Source organism: Channa argus, chromosome 12 (assembly GCF_033026475.1).
Source record: "Channa argus isolate prfri chromosome 12, Channa argus male v1.0, whole genome shotgun sequence".
NCBI classification, from domain to species: Eukaryota; Metazoa; Chordata; class Actinopteri; order Anabantiformes; family Channidae; genus Channa; species Channa argus.
In genome coordinates this window covers 202,955-225,718 of record NC_090208.1, presented here as the reverse complement: position 1 = coordinate 225,718, position 22,764 = coordinate 202,955, and the positions used below count along the sequence as shown (strand labels likewise).

Below are 22,764 nucleotides of genomic sequence, written 5' to 3'. Positions count from 1 at the left end.
ACTGCAGGTTTATGTTTGTGTCTCGATCGTATCTGATGTCTGTAGAAGCAGCTCCATCCACAGAATCCGACGTCTGTCCACACTGAAACTATTAATCATGTGACCTGATTCTAATAAAGCACCAGCTGTTAGCTGAAGAGATTAATTCATCATCAGGTATTGAGTGTAGTAGTGTTAGGATGCAGGTGACACTCGGGGTGTCGGCTATAACACACAGGTCACTTTAGATTTAAAGTTCACTCTACTGTGTTTCTTCAAACACAACAGCACAGTAGTGTGTGTGTGTGTGTGTGTGTGGTCTATAAAATACAAATGTGGCATAGTGATAAATAAACATTCATACTCAGTCTGTTCACATACCAGAAGAAAACAAAAGCTAATAGTTTAGGATGAAACATCTCAGCTGGCAGTTTTACATCTGCATGAGCAAAAGACGAAAAGGCCAAGAAAGACAGAAATACTTCAGGTCAACAAGGTCTCACTACTTCATCATCAAATGGACAGAAGGACCAGTACTTGGTTTTAGTTCAGCACCCCCTCATCCACTGTGGTCTCCTGAAGGCAGTAGTGGAAAGTAACGTACAATACAAGTATTGCATTACAAGTACTGCACTTAAGTACATTTTTCACGTATCTGTACTTTACCTAAGTAGATTTAATTATGGATACTTTGACTTTTACTCCACTACATCTAAGAGCAAATATCTGCAGTTACACGTTACAATCACATTATTTTACACATTTCATAATTAATCACACAGGAATCTCTTTATTAAACCAGGGACAGGAAGACTGTTATTCCCTCCACCCACAGCGTTAATTAAAAGACTAATTTGAGATAGCAGTATTCAAAGTGAGCCAGTACACAGTAAGTTTACTCTTTGGTGTGTTGTGCTGGGTTTGACAAAGTTCTGCTTTCACCGTTCAGGACCCAAAACCCTCAGACTAATAGTCTACTCTTAGACATAAACTACTGAATTGTAAAATGTGTCTTCAAATGGGATCATTCAACGTCGATCAAACAATAAAATGAGCAGCGTTCCAAACGTTTTCTCTAACTGAGCTTGGACTTGCTTCCTCTCCATCTTGGTGCCATGTGCTCAGATGTAAAGCAGAGATATGAGAGTTCTCCGTGTTACTGCAGAGAGAAGTGGGACAGAGCTGCTCGCTGCTGATTCACACATGACTGAAGACCCTTTTTGTCCTCCTCTCTCTGAAGGAAGCAGCCACATGCACCAGTGCTCAGTGGAGTTACAACCTTCCACTGTGTTTACGTGGATGAAATCAGGAGCAAGGAACAAAATCTTGCTATAAGAGAACCGCAGACATTTACTGTCATATTTTGTCCTTGTTAACAGATTTCTGTGGCTCTTTGTTCTGTGCATTTTTACTCTTGAAATCACAGAGCTGTTACTGTCACTATGCGATGTTACAACAAGAGTAGTTTAGAAGTAAATATGTCTATTACCATTCATTAGTTAATGCCCCCCCCCAAAAAAAAGAAAAAACACAAAGCAACACTGGTCCACAGAAAGAGACAAGCAGAAAAAAATAGTCAAGTACTTTTACTTTTAATACTTTAAGTAAATTATAAATTATGCACTTAGTTTTTCTTAAGTAGGAATGTCAGTGGGTACTCATACTTTTACTAGAGTACATGTTTGTGTATTTGTACTTTTACTTAAGTACAGTTTTTGAGTTCTTCTCCCTTTGTAGCTGTTTGGTCACTGTGGTGTTGTGGTGACCTGGTTTGTGTGATAACTGTGAGCTGCTCACTGTCAACCTGTCTCTGTTTAAATAGACCAAACTTCTCGTGCTGTTTTCCATATCTGTTTCCTGTTAACTTGACCTGAACCTGATCTGTAATTTTGAATTTTACCAGTCTTTTTGATCCCCGTTACCTTCATGAGAATTCATCGTTACTATCCACGACCACGCTACGTTAGTTCCCCTGAGTTTAGTGAGTAACTGCTCCCTGTTGACTCTCTGGTGCTGACTATATGAATCACACTAAGGATCATGAGCACAGCTAACTGTCCGTAAGGAACCAAGATCATCACGGACCCATGTAACCATGCCATCATAAACTGTCATGTCGGTTATGATTGACGCCATGCAGAAGTGTTTACCAGCTCATGTGATTATCTACTTCTGAAGCTCAGACAAATGTTTTAACCACGTGCTTATGAATAACACTGATTATTGAATCAAGCGTCACAGACGTCTTCAGTGTAACCAAGTATATATTTTCACTAAAGGGATTTTCATACACACCAATATTGTGAATCACTTTCACGTCATGAACAGAGATTCTGGATTCTGGAATTAAGTGATTGCTCTTGGTTTTGGGCACCTTGTATCATTGGAGTGTGATGTCGTGTCACTAAGAGGGTTTTGGAGTTTTTTCACGTCAGGGATTGGAGATCAACGCACACAACCAGGACCGTACTCCAGTCTTCCCCGTAAGATCCCTGTCTCCCCTCCAGACAGCTCGTCTCCTCACGCACTCTAGTAAGTCCTGCCTTTTGTTTAGACTCAATTTCCCACAAGTCAGTGTTAAGTACTCATCTGTGTTTCCTCCCTCATAGATGCGAGATCAGCGCCACCTAGCGAGTCGGAGGACTTACACCCCACTGAGAAGTTGTGTCAAGAACCGTATTGGGTCCAACCCTAAAACCAGCACATTACACTTTCTCCTCCTTATAATTCCCGGGACATTCTAGTCCCACATCATGGGACTGTCCATCAGTTCTCTCTGCCTATGAAACATGAACCCTGCTTTTTCTCTCTCTGAACTGATCTGGTGAAGGTTAAACTAACAACTCTGTTTTTTTTTTACCTTTGACCACTGTACATTACATGCAGTATTTAACCTGCGTCTGCACTGGATTAAAGTAATCAAGTACATTCTAAAGTACTGTACTTCAGTATTTTACTAGAGCATTTCCACTTTATAGCTCACTACATTTCAGAGGAAGCTGCACAGTGATTTCACAGCTGTTTGTCTTCACGTCTCTCTCAATTGTCACTGTTACATTAAACAGTCCTGGATAAAAAATAAAGCGGATACAATATCTGTACATGATGGGATTTTATTATAAAAAATACTAATCCACTAGTGAACCAACAAGAAACAGAAACATTTACTAAAGATTTCTGCACAAAATCTCGAAGTTTTAATCTCCTGAAAAAACATAAAAAATTTATTTTTTTTAAACATAAAACATAAAAAATAGATTTTTTTATGTTTCTTCAGGAGAGTAAAACTAGAGATCTTGTGCAGAAATGTTTAGTAAATGTTTATAATATGACACTTGTATTAATGAAACTCAGTAAATACAAGTAGAGCTGACTCAGTAAATTGGATTAGTACTTTCACTGCATTTTCATGTTTAAAATGATTAAAAGGTCATTTTGTAATTAAAATGATTAAAACAATTCTGCATTGGAAATGTTACTTAAGTAATAGAAGTATAGTCAGGTACTGTTCAGCAACATTTTTATGTTTTATGACAGACTGAACATTTATTGAGGGAATAACAAAGTATTTCCCCTCGACCCTGGAGTCTGTTCCCTCGCTCTGGTAACTGCCAACAAACACTGATTCCATAACAACTAGTGAGGCAAACTTCAAAGCCAGTCGTGACATTTATTGTACTTTTGTGACGTTTTAAACTACGTAAACAATTGAAAAATAGCATAAACCATCAGTTGATCGTATTGTAGCCTGACTAGCACCAGTTTGCTGAATGTTCAGTTTGTCATTTAAATTTATTTAATTAAAATGTTGGAACATCATAATTATCATCATGCAAAAGGCTTTTATTTTGAAGTAGCAGAGCGTGAGTCTCATTACAACTTCCTGCTGAAATCGTAACTAAGTGTTCTTTTCTGCGTCACAGGAAAACAGCACCAGGAAACCGCCCTGAAAACCTCGGGTTAATCCATTTCTAACCGCCGGTGGGTTCAGTCAGGAGCTGGTTCACTCTGTGGCTGTAGTTTTTCAGAAGATGGAGGTGGTGCTGGTGTTTGTGGTCTTTCTGCTTGGTAAGAGAACAACAGACTTTGATGTTGTTTCATTCTCTGCAGGTTGTTCTGACACAATCGAATGAATAAAAACCCATGAAGCAGCAGAACATTTAGTCTGACTTTAATATCTAATAACCGTTTAGTGTTTCTGCAGCTTCCTGTTGTACTTGTGAGATCGTTTAGTCATTTTATCAGACTGACTTCCTGTAGCTCATCACTGACGTCGACTCCTACACCTGGATGATGAACCTCTTCCTGATTATTAACCTATGGGCAGCAGGGACAGCTTTCCACTAAAACAAATGATTGACTCTACGTTTCTGTCCTCACAGTTACCCAGAATGCCTTGGCCGTGGAGGTGGATGAGGGGGAGGAGTCTGTTGTGTTACCCTGCCAGGCTCCTCCTGCCAAACATACCTCAGTGCTCTGGAGCCGCAATGATCTCAGCCCCTCCACTGTTCACCTACGTGAAGCTCAAGACAATCTTCAAAACCAGAACTCCCTTTTCAGCAAGAGGACGTCGATGAAGAGCGACGCTCTGCAGACTGGAGACGTCAGCCTCACCCTGACACAGCTTCAGTTGTTAGACAGCGGGACCTACACCTGCACCGTCAGGGGGGGTGGATCTACAGATGTTAGCCAGGTAACCCTGACGGTCAACAGGAAGAAGGATCTGGAACTTCAGAAACAAGGTCAGTGCTGTAGTTGCAGGTAGATACACACAGCTTGTTACACCACATGATTCAGTCTGTATCTCAGGACAGGGTCCATGACCAGGTACAGATACAGTATGATACCAGCTGCAGAGTCAAACCCCCAACATGATCTAATGATCTCTGCACTGGAAGCTCTGACTCTTACCCACAGAGCACCTTCCTACCTGAAATCCCTCATCCAGGTCTAAAGTCCCTCCCTCTGAGCTCCTGGTGGTCCCTTCACCACACAGCAAAATATACAGCTGAGTGACCCCACGATGGAACGAGCGCCAAACTCTGCAGCTCAGCAGCCCAGTATTTAAAAAACTGCTGAAGACAGAACTCTTCGATAACGTCCTCTGCATTTAAAAACAAATGCTCCACTATCTGATGTCTCTCGTATAGTGGATCCCTGCTGCAGCTGGACTGTAATCCAGTCTGTTCCAGTTCTGGACCTGAGTAGTTTATGGTGATGGTGCTTTTTCTCAGAGCTGTACTTTTGAAGCAGCTGTCTCTCTGACTCTGGTCATGCTGTGTACACATGTTCCTGTGTGTCTTTCTGTCCAGTTACTGCGGTCAGTGCTGCCTTTGGTGTATTTGTGGTCCTGGTTGCAGCCTCTTTGGGAGTCGCATATCATTCTGGATATCTGAGGTTTAGCAAGAACACAGGTATGTTTGTGTTCCTGCAGTGACCTGGTTACAGTCTTTCTGCGGCCTTGTCTCTGTCTCTAACACCTGGACAGTTAGTAAAACAAGCTGCTGGTTTAGCCTAGCTTAGCACAAAGACTGTTTAATGGTAACAGAGGGCCAGAGGTCACTGTATCTGCTTTGACTGTTGTCTGTGTCGTCTGCAGGTCCAGAAGATAAATTCTGAGTCCTCAGTCTCTCTGGTCTAAGGTGTTTTAATGAAAACTGATCAGTCTGTAAAACATCCAGACTGATCAGTTTCTATTGAACCACTGAGTCTGGACCAGAGAAGACATGAAGGATCTGTAGGAGGACGGACGAAGAACGGAAGACTCTTCATCTGCTTCTTCACTCTGACTCCTCCTGAATGTCCACTCAGCATTGATCAGTATTGATGTGTACTGATGTGATGGAATCACCCCCCCCCAAACAAGGTCTGGCACACATGTGATCCACAGGCCACTAAACCTCAGTGTGCAACTTCCAGGCAGCAGTAAGAGACTGAGACAGCCCAGGTCCCCCTGTCCCTGCTCCACCGAAGGTCTGCTTTGCTCCTTGTGCAGCAGCACATCTGCAGATTAAATCACTGTTCACCTGCTACTGAAAGTTATAGAGTGCAGCATTTTTCATGTTTGAGTCCTGTTAAACACGTGTAACCTGTGATCCCTGCCACCGTGTGAGTTTCACAACAGAAAAATAAAGAGTTATTATTAGGTTTTCTCCACATCCATTATACTCACCTGCTCCATCCTAAAGTCCTTATTCCATTGTTCTCCAGCTGTGACCTGCCCTTCATATTTAGGCCTCATGACAAACAGTGTTAAAGGCAGATAAATCAAAATAATGACATTGGATTGTTTAAAAAAGATTTACCATACTGACTGAGAGATTTTCTTCTTTCTGGAACAACAGAGACAGTCTGGGTCCATCTTAGTTCTGTACTAGAAGCTCAAAGGTGTTTATTAGGTAAACTTGTCTGAAATAGGTTGGTTTAATCGACCAGTCCTGTAGTAAATCCTGTCAGAGAGGAGTTAATTCAGCTGTGGGAGGATTATAGAGGATCCACCGCTGAACTGTGCTGTGCTATACAGACCTGGATGAAATTGTTTATACCCTTCTGCAATTACATGTGGTGATATTTCAAAGTGTTTCCTGTAATTAGTGTCACATGTTTAATCTTGTAGTCAGTCACTCAGTGTCACATACTTAAAGTTTCATATATGGACATTTCTTTACAACTCAAGGCTCTTTGGAAGTTTTGGAAACATTTTTGTAGGTTTCCAATGTAGTTGTTAAAATTTGGGTTCAGCAGCACTTATGCATGAATTTTGGATGTTTTACTTCAAAGAAATGAGCTGTGATGTGTAGTAACATTGGTTTAGCATGTGAGGGCGCTGTGAACTTTTTTAAGTAGGAATCACCTGCGACCGACACAAGAGTTTGTCTTTTGTATCCAACTGCTCTAACTATGAAAAAGACAAAAAACTAGTTTTCAGACTAGTTTTCCTGAGAGAGAAAACAGAGAGAATAAATAGAATAAGGAGGACGACTTGTTTAAAAAAAAAAAGTGCTAAATAAATTAAAATTCATTATCATTAAAGCATCAAACCTTAAAGGTGAGGGATCAGAAACCAAGGAAATGAGGTCACTGTCAAATTCTTGATAACTTCTTCGAGTTTTTATTCATAAAAACTGTATCAAAGTGCACAAGTGGCCTCGAACCCAATGTGGTCTGTCAGTTGGTACAAAAACATGAAAGTGAAGGTGTGAAGACCAGAGGGGCAGGTGGTGGCTGGTGTTGGTATTTGAACTACCACCTCGAGCCTGTGTCACACATGAACTCCGGACAATGTCAGGAGAATTCAGCCTCATTTTCCACAGTTGCGATTCGCACGCTACACACAGTAAGAGATCACACGAAGAAACTCCGCTCAATTTCCCTGAACCATCGACAGGAAGTTTCAACTCTCTTTCTATGGCTTTAGTTTAGTTTTTAAAACTTAAAAATATTTCTCCCATTCTAGCTGAAAAACTCCGCCAGATGACATCACTCAGAGTTGATGCTTACAAACTCTTGTGAGCAACAAGACGACATAATCTGAACTGAAGGGTCCTGCAAGTGATGTCATCTGGAGGCATTTTTCAGCTAAAAGTAGAAAGATATTTTCAAAGGAAAATGACATTTCTGTACATGTAGGACCATAAGAAGCAAATTCTAAATCAGTGAAGGTGTAACGTTTTGTTTACAGCACATTGGAAACTTCTCGCTTACATTGGTAGTTTAGTTACTGAAATGTCATCAACTAACCCACTCACTCCCTTTAAATCTTCACAATAGAGGTTGTTACTGAGTTTTACCAAGGATTTATTAAAAGGAAGTTAATGCTCTTTGCACTGATGTTGCTACAGCTGCTCTTTGTGTCCCATGAAGAACTGAACCTTTAAACTGAGAAACGTAAAAGGAAAAAGAGCCAAAAACCTACAGATGAGTTTTACATGTTAGAACTCATTATGTCTTCACCTAAATTCAGTGAACTGTTTCTAATCAGCTTGACATAAAGTGGATATAAATAAACCAGATGAAGATGTGAGGACACTAAAAAGCAGAAGTTTATTACTTCAGGGTGGTTTCACACTCAGTGTGTGTGGTTAAATAAAAATCCCTTTCTTACTGCAGTGCTGTTACTACACATAATTACATTTTACTGCATGTACTTCACAGCAGAACACGTTTCTACACTTACTGTGAGTAAAAGAATTTAATACAACGCAGGTTTTATACTTTTGTAATTTTCTCCTCCTCTGAGCCCCTGATGAGGCTCATTCTGATCAAATATACCAGAAACTGGTTCTTCTTATTCAGCTTCTGTGTTAGTGGCCAAAACATCACATTCATTCATTTGCATGTGATCAAACTGTTACTGATTGTTGCAATTGAAGATGTCCAACTGTAAAAATACACTGATCTGCCTGTTCACGCTGACCAAATGCATCCTTTGACCTTCTGTCTGCACTGTCTTTAAACCAGTGCTTCCTCAGGAGGCTGACGGACATACTGTCCCAGCAGGGAACACAGACAATAGTCATGTTAACGTGACACAAGAGAACAAACTTTTATTGGTAAATGATAAAAACAGGAAGGAAACATTTCAAAACAGATGTCACTGGAAAAACAGCCCTGAGATGTTTCTATCATGTGACTGTAACTGAGAAGCTTGAGTGGAATAAACGCTAATCTTTATGTCTTTACTGTGTCTTCATCTGATTGTTTTCTGCAGCTTCCACAGTCTCAGCATCAGAACTGTCCTCAGTTATAAGACTCGGACTGCAGCACCTTTTACCAATGAGGCAACACAAAAAGATTAAAATAGAAAACACATTTTACAAAGATTCTTGAAGCAATTCCGTCAAATAAAAGTTCAAAGAAGCCCACATGAGCACATAGATTGAAAAGCAGGATATAAAATCATTAAATCACAACAGACGTGTTTGTACAGAAACAGACACGTAGAGACAGCAGAGACTTGTTATTTTAAACATTTGGAGCAGAGCTGCAGTTTTCTGGGAAACAGAACCAGGTTTACATCAGATCATCTTTACAGGTCTGGGTGTTGCAAGCCCACGTTATTCTGAGGTGAAGTCCACACAGTTTCCATGTAAAATGTATTGGCTGATAATTTTCTACAGATTTGACTTGTCTTTATGTCCACGACCTAATGTGTTGGTCCATCAGTAACAATAATGCAACACTACAACAACACTGAGAAAACCTTTAAATACTCTGGTTTCTACTGGTTAAGAGGATCACATGCTTAGTGTACAACCCCCTCCCCACATAAAACCCTCTCAAACAATTTGAAACTGACACGAGTAATAAAACACACACACTTTTCTCCATTCAATATAAATGACTGTTGAAGTTTAATCGATGATCCAGTTATTTAAGCTTTTCTAAGTAAAGTCAGGTTATTATTTCTGTTATTTCTTTATGTTTTAGTTTTGTCAGTTTCAAATTATTTTTATTTATATATATATAGACACATGCTTTATGTATGTAGCAGGATATATTTCAGCTCTTAATATGTGAGAGAGAAGCAGGAACAGAGTGAGACCTCGAGTTCACAGGATATAAAGGAAATGTTTCAGCCTAAACCTCCGAGCTGATTAACTAGAACATCGAAATATGTACTAATAATGTGTAAAATTAACGAAATGTTCATTGTTTCCCTGAACTCTTTAAAATGACCGGATGATTCTGTTCTCATTGGTTCAGCACTTTTGACAACCTGTGAACAAACTGCAGGTGACGCCACATGATTATGTTTATTTTGTTTATTAAACTTGTTCGCTCAAACTCCTGTTTGGGACAAACTTAGAAAAGTGGGACATATAAGTGAGGCATATTTCCGTATGTAAATAGGGATTTCATAGTTAGTTTTATGTGGAGTAAAGTGTGTTTTTGTGTATTTGGTTTCATTAAATGTTGGAAACGGGTCTTTTTCACTTTGACTTAAAACTATAAGAGAAATCAAATAAAAACGGGTCAGCGAGTCGGGAGGAGTCCGAGCGAACTGTCCATCACTTCCATCAGTTTTCTCTCGGGTCCAAAGTCAGGTGGGCTCAGTAATGACCGATTAAACTTCTTTGTCAGTCAGCAGATCGGTTTTACTGGGGAGGAGACAGAAGACACACAGATTCATCCGAACACTTCTAATATACAAACTAGGTCAGCACTTGTGTGTTCAGGACATTATTGTAGAATCTATGTGTGAGGATACAGCCGTCTTATCACCTGGGCTCCACATCACTGACACAGTGCAATGACTTTGAGTCGTGTTGGTTTTTCTGGAAATTTGTCTTTCTGGGTTAAAAGTTAATGAATTTCTGAGGAATTTTGTTCCTGTTTATTGGTAAAGACCTTTTACTTAAGGCAGCAAACACAAGGGGGCAGTATGTACAACTATGAATGTACTTTGTACATACGGACAAATGGCTTTTTAAACACGGTCCCTGATATTTACATTATCGTGTATTTCTGTGCAAACGAAAAGCCACTTTAAAGACAAAGATAACTGAGGAGAATTGGAGTCACAGCAAATACTGATTTGATTCAGTTTTTCTTTTCTTTTCTGCACCTTGGAGCAAGTTTAGTAATAAAAACTATTCAGTTTTTTCTAAAACCTTGGACAGTACTGAACACCATGAGATGATTCTCCTAAGACATTTGACTGGAGTTTCTGAGCTGAGGTACTGCTCTGTTTGTCTCAGAATGAAAATACACTCCTCTTCATCGCCACATTCCCCACTCAGAACCTTTCACAACAGGTGGCACAGGGAAGAATAAAGAGGAGGAAGAGAAGTAAATCTTACATTTACATGTAGTCATTCAGATTCAGTGTTTCTGTTTCATAAGATGAAAGTGAAAGAACAGGTAGGACTTTCTTACTCATGAGCTGGATCAGTGGAATTTCTTCTCTTCTTGGTACAACAGTGGAAAACACCTGTCACTGTTCCCATCAAGGTCTCTGCAGGAGAGAAAAATCCCGATGACCACATTTCTACATCCTGTGATGTCACACAGGCATTACTCCTGTTTTCTAGCAGTGTCGATGTCAGCGCTGATCTCAGACCTGTTTGTCAGCTCAGTATCTGAAGACAGGTGTTACACCATGCTGTGTGTGCATTTAACCCTAACCCTAATCCATGGAGTGAATAAAGAGCAGTAATTATCGAGCAGATGTTTATAAAACTCTGCAGTAATCTGAGCTTGTGGTGACTGCATTTTATTCATTAGTTCAGTGAATTTATGGATAAATGAGGTTAAAGTACAACTTAAAATATAAATCCATCTCTCTAAATGTAATTCATAAGACAGTAAAGAGGAAAAGAAATCAGTATGCAGTGAAACAAGTCTGCTTATACATATAACTTCAGCTCTGTCCTCTTTCTTTGTCACTGCAGGTTGATGTGCATTGACACCTGCCTTTCAATGAACCTGTCAGGGGCGAATCACCAGCTGTGATTGGACAAAGAGTCATAAACAGGCACAACTGGTTTTACACGTTTGCGTTTAGAGTCAATGCAGTGGCAGAAATCCGACGCAGCTTTTATGCCGATATCATTGGTTATTTATCAAATTCATTTCTTATTCATATAAATAGCTAATTGATTTCTTTGTCAGATTATTCACCTATTTATTGATTTTACCAGCTATTTAATGAATGTCATTTTGATCCATTTAGTCTTGATAGAAGAACACAGGTAATTCACTTTCAGGGTTTTGGTCTGTACTTTGAAAGCATCAGGAGGACTTTCTGCTCCTGACAACGATTGTAACAGAAAACACAGAGCCTTGACCTGTACCAGTACCTGGGTCTGATTCTTTAAGACTAAATCTACTCTTAAATCCATCCTGTCAAAACTGAAGTCATAGTATTTGGGCCCAAAAATATTATGATAGATATGATGTCCAACCATATTGTTACTCTAGATGGAAGTCTGGCCTCCAGTACTACTGCAAGGAACCTTGGAGTTATTTTTGATCAGGATCTGTCCTTTAAGTCACATATAAAACAAATCTCTAGAACAGCCTTCTTCCACCTACGGAACATTGCCAAAATTAGGAGCATCCTGTCTCAAAGTGATGCCGAAAAACTGGTCCATGCATTTGTTACCTCTAGGTTGGACTACTGTAATTCCCTACTTTCAGGATGCCCCAGTAACTAAAGAGCCTGCAATTAATCCCAAATGCTGCAGCAAGAGTGCTGACTGGAACTAGAGAGAGAGATCATATTTCACCTTCACTAGCTTCTCTCCATTGGCTTCCCATTAAATGTAGAATAGAATTTAAAACCCTGCTTCTTACATATAAAGCTCTGAATGGTCAGGCTCCATCATATATAGAAGACCTCATAGTTCCATATCATCCCAGTAGACCACTTCGCTCTCAGAATGCAGGCCTACTTGTGGTTCCCAGAATTTCCAGACGGTTTAAAACCTTCCTCTTTAATAAAGCTTATAGTTAGTTATAGGCTTAGACTGGGACCCACCCCCCAATGCACTGAGCTCCTTTCCTCCTCTTGACCCTCTCTCCTCTCCTCTCACCCCAATATTGTCACTACTGTATGACATTAACTCTGTGTGTTTTCTCCCATAGTTGTCTTTGTCCTTCTCTGTCCCCCTCTCTCTGTCCCTTTCTGCAAGTTTCCCCCGGCTTTGAAGCTGTGTGTCTTCCAGTGTGCAGCTACTGGTCCTACCAACCTGCCCCATATTTTGTTGTTGCTTTTTGTTGCTCTTTTCTTTTCTCTCTTCACTTTCCACTCACCCCAATCGGTCAAGGCAGATGGTCGTCCACCCTGAGCCTGGTTCTGCTGGAGGTTTCTCCCGTTAAAGGGAGTTTTTCCTCTCCACTGTTGCCTATGACTTGTTCAAGGGGGAATTGTTGGGTTCTCTCTATACATCTTTATAATCTTGACTTTATTATGTAAAGTGCTTTGAGATGACTTTGTTGTGAATTGGCGCTTTATAAATGAATTGAATTGTTAAACATTCTACAGTTACTGACTGGATTTGAACTGACCTCTGACACTCAGTGCCACCACTTTCTGTTTCAGCACTTTTCCATCTCTGTACAGGATGCAGATGTAGAAACCTCTATCATGACAGCTGGGGTCACTCAGAGTCAGACTCAGGTCTCCAGTTGTCAGCGGGTTTTCCTGCATCTTTGTGCGGCACCTGAAAACACCTTGCTCTTCATTGGGCTGATTCTGGCCGTGTTGATACGCATGGACACACTTGTCACAGTTAAACCACTTCACGGTTACATTTGCAGTCAGGTTGGGTGTGGTTGTGAAGGGCAGTAGGACGGACTTCTCCCCCTCTGTCACCTCCACCATGCCTACTTGGAAGCCTAAGAGAAGAGGAAATTAAGAAGATGATCTTTAGAGACAGACAGCAATAACAGACACACGTTACACTCTGAGACAAGGACACTATCATACAGACAAGAAGAGCTGGGAATCGAACCACAAACCTCATGGTTGTTGGATTACCACTGTACTTCTTGAATCACAAGGCCACCAAACACAAATAGCAACAAACAATAAACAATATGAGGGGAACGCATCAAATAAATAATTTATTTATATATTTATTTCCTGAAGGTTTCGGCCAGAGATCACACAGAATACATTATTTAAATAGGGACGAACAGGAAGGTGCTTTACAAATAAAGTTGGATTTGATTGAAAGGGTTTCTGGGAAACAGTGCGACTAAAGGTTTTAGAGCTCATGGTGGTCAAGAGTGCAGAGGGTGTTTAGAGAAGACCCACTGTGGAAGAAGAGGAGTACGGGAAGGAGTTACTGACTGTAAGAGCTCTGAAATGTACAATGGTAGGTATTAAAAGTAAGGAGGACATTTTTAAAATTAATGATGTTAAGTATTTTATTTGTTGAGTGGGGGTGACATGTTGTATGGTTGGAGCACAGGTGACAATATGAGCTGTGAAATTCTGAACTGGGTAAACTTTGTGAAGAAGCTTATGAAAGACACCAGATAACAGAGAATTACAGTAGTCAAGAGGGGAAGTGTGGGACAGGATAAGGCTGAGGACAAAATGTTTTAGCTGTGTCAATTCTGTACTGTATCAGGTATGATGTGATGAAGGTATAAAATGAACCAGGTGAGCAGCTCGGTACTAATACCAGTAGCTGCCAAGCTGTTTAGTGTCAAAGGCTGATCTCAAATCCAGAATGGTTAAGAGTCCAGCATCAGCAGTCTGTACATTAGTAGCACAGCTTTAGTTCTGCTGATGTGGAAATGGCTGAATCTGTCTTTTACAACCACCTCCAATGATTGACAGGGTCAACGAAAGTATGATGGGAAGGTTCAGTCCAGAGGACGGATGCTGTCAGTCATGGGAACATAGGCAGTGTTTCCTGATGCTGAGACAGTTGTCAATTCACCGTGTGTGTTGCTTCTTCATCTGTGTATTCTGCTTCAGAACATCTTATTTTGTTCACTCGAACGTAAGTTTAGACATCTAAAAGTCCTGCTCAACAGCATGTAATGACATATTTTTGTGTGGTAAATGTAAGTTTTAAACAGGTTAAGACTGAATAACTTGTTTGAAGGTGTGGGTCTCCATAACGACAGACTTTTTAAACTAACAGAACGATGTTTGGGAAACACCAGGTTGGACTGTAGGCTGCCACAGTCTAGGTGATCAATAGGAAGCACAGCAGAGTTTTTGGTGAAAAGGCCAGAAAGAGAAACACCATCTGATTATCCTGTGCCAGTCAACACCCATGTATAGAAACTGGTGCTTCCTGGACTTTTTGTAGAATGTTGAACAATGGATGTGGAGCTGGAGGTTCACTGACCTGTGACACCTGTGAGAGCCACAGCTTTCTGCCTCAGGATTTGTCCCTCTTTGAGGACGGTGCAGATGTAGAGACCACAGTCATCACTGCTGGGGTTCTTCAGGGTCAGACTGAAGTCTCCAGATCTCAGCAGGTCTTCCTTCATATCTGTGCGGTCTGTGAAATCCCCACACAGTTTCACTGTTGAGTTTGAGTCAAGTTGATATCCAAGAACCAAGTTGTTTCTGGGAAAAAGCTGTCTCCACTCCACACGGATGTCTTTAGACAGGTCAGTCATGATTTTAAAGGGCAGCAGGACAGACTTCATCCCCTCTGTCCATTCCACGGCCTCTACCTGATACTCTGAGAGAAAAAGAAGCCACAGGATGATCTTTAGAGAGACATTTCAGTCAGAGTGATCCCACACCACCAGTCCCAACACCAGGGGCCTCATTTAATAACTGTGTATATGCACAGTTTAGTGATTGAACCATGCGTGGAACTAATGGAAGCAGGTCAAATGTTTTACTAAAATACTCTATATTATTAAAGACCCTTTACTGTGACCTGTTCAGCCTGTGTTCTGATGTTTAGCATGCTAACAACTCTGTAAACCCAACATTCAGCAGAGCATGTTACCATGGTAACAGTTAAGAGCCAAACAAGAACAGCAGGTGATCTGATGTAACCGGGTCAACCTGATCACTTTAACACACACACTACATACCTGGTCTGTTCCTCTCCCTTTTATATGCCAAATACATGATGACAGCAGCAGCAGCAGCAGCAACAGCAGCGAGTACACCAATGAGAAGACACACTGTAGAACGAGGACCTACAGATGTAGAAGCTGGAATTGGAGTTGCAGGCCGTTCTGCATTGACACAAACACAAACAGCTCCACATTAAAATCCTCCAACATTAAACACATTTGTGATGAACTGACCCCAAACTGAATCCACTTCTGTTCTGACATCTGACACGAGTCCATTGAGGATTTTTCACCTGATTCTGGTTCAGTTTAAAATGGAAAGAGAAAAGCATTTATAACCTCAGTCAAACTGATCATGTGTGTTTGTGACCTGCCAGGAGCTTTGAGCTAACTCTGGTGTAACACACAAATTAAAAAAATTAGGTTTTGTAACACACACAGTCTCTATTGAGTAAACTTTAATGAGTTAGTTTATGTTTATTTGGTTTTAGTTTTATTGAATTCTGTTGGACGTGACGGTTGTTCTCTTGATGAGATCTTTGACCTGTTTGAGTTTCTAAACATGATGGAGGAGTCATTGACCAAACACATTGTTGGAACATTCCTATTCTCATCATATTGGACAATGTAGGAATATTATATATAATATATATGATATTATTATTTAAAAACCACAGTACTTCTGCTCTGCTACTGCTCTTCTTACTCACCTCTGATTCTGTGTTTTGGAATTACAGGACTGTCCAAACTCTGCAAACGTTCAGCAATCACATAAGCTGTAGTGTTACTGTAATACTGTGTCATTTCTTTGGTAATTTATTTATTTTGTCACTGGACTACCTTTTTCTCATTTTAAAAGTTAGTTAAATATGAGCTGAATATCATCCATCCATTATGTCACTGCTTATTCTATTCGGGTGGTGCCCCTTCAGGGGCTCTATCCCAGCTTGTCATTGGGCGAGAGGCGGGGTCCACCAGACAGCTCGCCAGAGCCCTGCGGGAATGCTTCTTTAGCAGGATGCTGTGCTGAGGTGTGGTCTACTGAATGGAATTTCACAGAAGTAGAAAGCACAGAATTACAATGACAAGAAGTATGTGAAGCCTCTGGAGTTCCCTAGTTTTCTGTCATTGCTCAGGTGAGGAAGTGTTTGATAGAAACAGTGAACAACAATGTCCTGTCCTTAGATGTTTTTGAATAAACCAATGTATATTTTGAGAGATACCAGGAGGTCATTTCAAAGACCAAATGGTAAATTGTGAAAATATTTCAGTTTTCATTAACCAAATAGTTTGTGTCCCATGTGGAGTATATCAAACCCAGACTTCTATTATTTTCCTTTTTTTTTCTTTTTGGAAACAGAACAGAACGCGTTGTTGAGATTTGAGAGGTGTGGATGTCGGGGATTCTGCTACCTACTGTTACTGATAATTCCCTTCTCTGCGTAGGTCAGCATCAGATGATCACAATGCTGTCCTCCGTGTTTGGATTAAGACTATTTGCTCTCTTTTCTTCTTAGTTTACCCAGCATGTATTAGGGAAGCTACCACTGAGACTCATTCTGTGTGTGTGTGCCACGTGCTTAAAACAGATTCTAAAGCTTTGATTGATGCCCATCTCCTTTACGTTCTCAGCTGTTTCATTGCTTCACATAGAATCATCCTGAGACTTTTTCTACTTATTTATTCATCTAATAACACACTGACTGAGAATAGTTTCTGCTGACTGACCTGACTTTTAAACTGGCTCTTTCACAGTTAATGTTATCGTGTTTATGCAGAAAAGATGAAGACTGGCATTAAAGTATTACTGTGATATTAGAAGGCAGGACAAGACAAGACTGTAACAGCACTGACCTCTGACCAGCAGCTCGACCGCTATCCGTTTCAGGTCTTTACCAGCCTTGCGGACGCTGCAGATGTAGGTGCTGCTGTAGCAGGTGTTGGGTTTTCTCAGAGTGAGGTTGAGGTTTCCAGTAACCAGAGCGTCACTGCTCATTGCTGTTCGATTCCTATAATGCTGGTTTTGGTTGACAAGATCATCACCACTCGGCTTAAGTGAATGAACGATTGAGTCAGCAAATTCCTCACGCTTCCAATACACTGTGGAGTCTTTGGAAAGAGAGGCATCAACCTCACATGGCAGAATGACAGAGTCCTCCCCTTCATACACCTCTACACCCAAGGCATGCTGGGAAACTGAAAGGACACACACACAGAAACAATTTTAACCAGGGACCTGCAGGAACAGCACAGACAGATGATGTCAGATGTTCAAGGATACTGAACAAAGAAGGAATAAAATGCACTAATACAGAACCAGGGCCTCACTTATCAACTGTGAACATACACTGTTAAAGTGTGTGTACGTACGCTCATCAGGTTCACACATACAAACACCTGTGATGTCAGCAAACAAGTGTGGCAGTGGTCACAGAACTGTATCCATTAATCAGCTGCATGATGGGAAGCTTGTTTGTACAACACAGCTGTCCAAATTGCTGCGAATTCAACCAACAGCCAACAGCCAAGTACGGACACTTTCTACATACACATTAGAACTTGTTCTACACCAGGATTTGGTAAATGAGGCCCATGATGTCCGCTCATTACCACAGAGACAAATTCATGTTTCTGAGCAAGTATTTGTATTTTTATATTTATACGTTTTGACAGCACTGACTGGTAGTTTTCTCTTTCTGTACACAATATTAATCTAAAGCACTTTTTGGGGTCATTTTATGTCTTTATTTGGACAGCAGACGGTGCAGAGGTAGACACGAGATAAGTTTGGAGAGTTAGGGAAATGACATGAAGCCGGGGGGGGGGGGGGGGGGGGGGGGAGGATTTAATATGTCTCATTTTTAAAGTAGAAAGTACTTATTTCTAGCTTATTGAATAAGGACTGTGCACGTTAATAAACATATCAGTAGTGAGCATCAATGTAAATATGCCAGAATTAGCACAGTTCATCAGTGGTTTTAAGATAAGTCTCATAAACACAGTCGGACATCACCCCAAACATTTACAGAAAAAACATTACATAAGTAGAAACTGTCAGAAAGGTGATAATTACTAAAGTGGGTTCTGAGGTTCTGATGTTTTGGGCCCCTCTCTGATTGAACCGCCTGTGAGTATAACAAAAACTGAGAAATTACCACCTTGTAAATAAAACCTTGTAGACTTACTGGCAGAGCTGCTGTGTTGGATTGGACTGTACAGGTGTATCTAATAAAGTGGCCAGTGAGTTTATAACTGTAAACAAAGGGCGGGGGAGCGACCCCACCCAAACATGGCGCACTCAGAACTTTTCTGTTCGGTTCTCTTACCGTGCAGAAGCATCAGCAACACCACCAACACCTTCATGTTCGGGAAAGTTCCGTCAAGCCTGTTTTCAAACAACAAACAGCGAATTAACGACACACATTTAAGGAAGCGTCTCTGCTCTCGATAGTCCTGAAGCGCAAAGAAACGTTTACTTTCGATTTCAACAGGAAGTCTGCGCTAAAGACTTTCACAATAAAAGGTCCAGGATACGCGCTCGCGACTGTGAAAAAAATTGTGTTACAGGTACAAATGTACATTTCCTCCTTTTCCTCTTCCTCTTCATTTCCTAAGCATTGTGTTAAAATGTCAAGAATTATTGTTTAGAGGTTTTCCTAAATAAAGAGCAAGAATGTAATAAAAATTGTGGTTGTATAATGTCCTTACATTTTGCTTAAGTTAATTAAATTATGAGTCTTTGTAGTCTAAAACTAATAACACATATTGTAATAACGTGAGAACAAAGAAAAAAGTAGAAAAATAGACCTAAAGTTAAAAGAGTACATTACATATAAAACGTATAAAACAATAATAATAATTACAATTATTATTATTGACCTAATAATTTTTAGAGATTTGCAGATAAAGCCAGAGAGGCCAGATTGAGGTGGTTTGGACATGTTCAGAGGAGAAACTGTGAATATATCGGTAGAAGGATGCTGAGGTTGGAGCTGCCAGGCAGGAGGTCTAGAGGAAGAGCAAAGAGGAGATTTATGGATGTAGTGAGGGAGGACATGAAGTTAGTTGGTGTGAGAGAAGAGGATCTGCAGAGGACAGAGTTAGATGGAGACACATGATTCACTGTGGAGACACCTGAAAGGGAAAGAAGATGCAAAAATTTGAGAGTATTGCTAATGTTGTTGCTAAAGGTGGAGCTAAGTCTGTACTGACAAGGTGATAATCCATTATATCATTAAGTAAGACCTGCCGTGCAGATCTTTTGAGAACATTTATTGTATTTGTTTCTCAACTTAGCCGATGACGGACTAATTGTACCTACAAGTTTACGAACAGTAATCTCACAAACAAGTTCGCAAACGGTTTCATCAAACAAGTTTCTCAAAGTATGGCTAAACCCACTGAAACGAGTTATGACTGAATCCCCAAAATTTGTTTCTCAAATTATGGCTGAACCCAGAGAACTTGGTAAGAATTCGTGTGCCTCCACAGCTACACACTGAATGTTTCATACTTTCTACCTTGTTGCACAGTCCACACCACCTTGTAGTCGGATCCTTTGCTCCAGGTCCACCAGTCACAGTGTCTCCTGTAGTCCACGTCTGTTCCCCTCAGTAGCTGAACAGAACTATGCATTGTTTCCCTGACAACTGGACAACAAACTTAAAGGTAAACTACAAAGGTAACTATAAAGGCAATATCAAAGCCGTATGATGTCACTAATGACATCATCAGTACGCCTAAACGTATACCTCCTAATCCAATTACTAACATGACTCAGGTAACTCAGTTAAGCTGATGATGTCAGACAACACAAATTCATACAATGTTAACAACATTATCAGCTTCATTTTGTTGGAGGCTCCTAAAACACTGTTCGGGGAAGATTTAATTGAGCTACCTGAGTATCAGCTGGAACACATTAGCTGTTCTTACTCTGTCACCTATGATGGTTTTAAAGAAAAGCTGACAGCTACAAACTGCCACAATGCCTCTGTTTTTTTAAATTTTAAGTTACCTTCATTCAACTGTTAACTACATGGCATTTGGATGTCAATATATTTATATGCTCATAATATGATTAAAAATATCCTAAAAATCCTGTTGTCTCTGGTTTATTATTTCTCTGTGGCAAAAGTCATCTTTAACCTTGAATTACTGAGGGACTACCTTGGATTTTGATGTGTCACTTTACATGAGGCTTCTCAAAAAGTAACTGATGATTGTTATGTTCGTTTCTGAGGAACAGCATTGATGTTGCCGGGTCAATTTGGGCCAGGGGCACATTTATTATACAAAAGTGTCAGAAACCAAAAAGTCCCAAAAAACATTGTTTATATCTCATCATTAACTTCATTACCAACCATTTCAATCACTATTTAGTTCAATAATGTTCTTTACTGTTCACAGATCATGGTTCAATGAGCATATGTCAGTCGTTTATTACAAAAAGATCATGTTAAAACTTTTTTTAATGTACACTGAAAAGACCTACAAATAAATTACAATAGTTTTATATGTAATTAATTTTAAAAAGTTTTGTTTTATATTTTGAATTTTTTTTTGTTTATGGAGTGATGTTGATAAATTAAAATGAGACACGTCTTCTGTTCGGTGTCAAATTGACCCGTCTTAAAGTTAACAATCTAAAATAAACACTTATTTTTTCACTTTGAAACTTCTTCTACTTGGCTTATTTAGTGTAATCAACATATAAAATAAAAATGGTTCAGTTCACATATTTGTAACCCTCCTACATGTTTCTATTACAAAGCTACTGTTCAGGTCAATTTGACCCGGCGACAAAATAGAAGCTAAAAACAGTTAGAAAGATCAAATACTGTTTGTTTCTTTGCAATTATGAGACATAATACACCCCTGTCTCACACTCACACACACACACACACACACACACACACACACACACACACACACACACACACACACACACACACATACTCTCACACTCACACACACACACACTCATGCATTCATTCGACCTCGTCTTTGAAGTGTGAGAATGCAGGTGTTGACTTTTGACAGCAACCTTCTCAGTTCCTGTGGACAAACTCCACTCACATTGAGTGGCCACTCAAATGTGTATTTGGGAAAGAAGCTGTTTTTTGATGTGAATGTCTTCAAAGACGAGGTCAAGGGAATGCGTGTGCGTGAGTGTGTGTGAGTGTGTGTGAGTGCGAGAGACCTTTGTACTATAAACATGTGAACTGAACCATTTTTATTTTATATGTTGATTACACTAAATAAAACAAGCAGAAGTTTTAAAGTTTTTTTAGACTGTTAACTTTAAAAAGGGTCAATTTGACCCTGAACACAACAGGAGGGCTAAGTAAAAAGTAATGAACTACTTGTTACTACAGTTTGTGTCACCCTGAAGAAGATTAGGTCGACCAAACAAGTTAAAAGTCCAGTTGCCATCACTCATTTCTGAAATAACCTCAGCTGGATCACTGGGAGCCTTTACCAACAATTGTTAATATCTCCCAGGCTGTAATCTAGCACCTCATCTTTAGCTATGTGACCAGAACTATATATTAAAGAGATACTCATTAACTATCAGGCCATTCTTTGTTCATTCCTCAGTAACTACCCTGTTTTTATGGATGGTGTTGTAAACTCTTACTGTTTCTGTTACAAAGCCTGGGTGTAAAAGGAACCCAGCACCAGAATTTGTATCAGGAATTTTAAGAAATTGCAACATTTCCAACAGAAACTTTTAGCTTGAGAGAACTTTCCTTACACAATCACAGCCGTGTTTTGTGTTATTTTTTTTTAAACATTTGAATTAGTAAGGAACATAATAAAAGAAGTAGGCTAAGTACTGTAGGCAACTTTATCTGACTGAGAGAGTCACAGAGGAAAGTGGGTGTTTGTCTAATTGGACTCTGTAGACTGTAGCATCACAACATGCACCTGTGTAAGTCTTATCATTTCTGTTTATGCTAAAAAGGTTAGCTTTGATTAGCATTTTTCTTAATAACATGCCTGCTGATTAAGTTGTAATATAAATGAACCCATTATATCATATATATATAGTTATATCTATAACTACCTGGATCCAAAGGATCTTTTTTTTATGTGAGTGCTACCTAACTGTAAATTCTGCAGTTCAGGCCCCTGATTTTATTGGGGCTATTGTTTATACAGTATTGCCACTGGTGCCCATCCAGTTCAAGTGATTTTCCATCTCTCAGCTGCACAATTGTTAACTTATCAATAGACAGTAACTGTGTTTTAGTTCATTTTTAGAAGTTCGACTAAATA

The 22,764-nt window shown here is 39.9% G+C and overlaps 2 protein-coding genes across 3 annotated transcripts; one reads left to right on the top strand and one right to left on the bottom strand.

Moving 5' to 3' along the window:
• The first annotated feature begins 3,868 nt into the window (after positions 1-3,868).
• Positions 3,869-6,124, top strand: LOC137137345 (V-set domain containing T-cell activation inhibitor 1-like). 2 transcript variants are annotated; one of them, XM_067523512.1, is made up of 4 exons: positions 3,870-4,047; positions 4,362-4,721; positions 5,292-5,393; positions 5,579-6,124. In XM_067523512.1, exons 1-4 carry the CDS (start codon positions 4,011-4,013, stop codon positions 5,596-5,598), a joined length of 519 nt encoding a protein of 172 aa, XP_067379613.1. In that variant the 5' UTR covers positions 3,870-4,010; the 3' UTR covers positions 5,599-6,124. The 2 variants fall into 2 exon arrangements, with proteins under 2 accessions (XP_067379614.1, XP_067379613.1); XM_067523513.1 differs by lacking the exon at positions 5,292-5,393 and having other exon boundaries at positions 3,869-4,047.
• Positions 6,125-8,499: 2,375 nt separating this feature from the next.
• LOC137137342 (uncharacterized) lies at positions 8,500-18,991 on the bottom strand. Its single transcript, XM_067523508.1, has 7 exons — positions 18,810-18,991; positions 17,338-17,679; positions 15,499-15,645; positions 14,793-15,134; positions 12,991-13,320; positions 10,858-10,936; positions 8,500-10,079 (listed from the first exon to the last, which is right to left on the bottom strand). The coding sequence occupies exons 1-7, from the start codon at positions 18,844-18,846 to the stop codon at positions 10,046-10,048; spliced, it is 1,311 nt and encodes a 436-aa protein (XP_067379609.1). The 5' UTR covers positions 18,847-18,991; the 3' UTR covers positions 8,500-10,045.
• Positions 18,992-22,764: the final 3,773 nt, after the last annotated feature.

Coding starts and splice junctions, on each gene's coding strand:
- LOC137137345 (XM_067523512.1), top strand. CDS start 4,011: ATGGAGGTGGTGCTGGTGTTTGTGGTCTTTCTGCTTG. Junction 4,048..4,361: donor GTTTGTGGTCTTTCTGCTTG/GTAAGAGAACAA, acceptor CTGTCCTCACAG/TTACCCAGAATGCCTTGGCC. Junction 4,722..5,291: donor TCTGGAACTTCAGAAACAAG/GTCAGTGCTGTA, acceptor CTTTCTGTCCAG/TTACTGCGGTCAGTGCTGCC.
- LOC137137342 (XM_067523508.1), bottom strand. CDS start 18,846: ATGAAGGTGTTGGTGGTGTTGCTGATGCTTCTGCACG. Junction 10,937..12,990: donor GGTGGCACTGAGTGTCAGAG/GTCAGTTCAAAT, acceptor TCTCTCCTGCAG/AGACCTTGATGGGAACAGTG. Junction 10,080..10,857: donor TCCACTGATCCAGCTCATGA/GTAAGAAAGTCC, acceptor TCTCCTCCCCAG/TAAAACCGATCTGCTGACTG.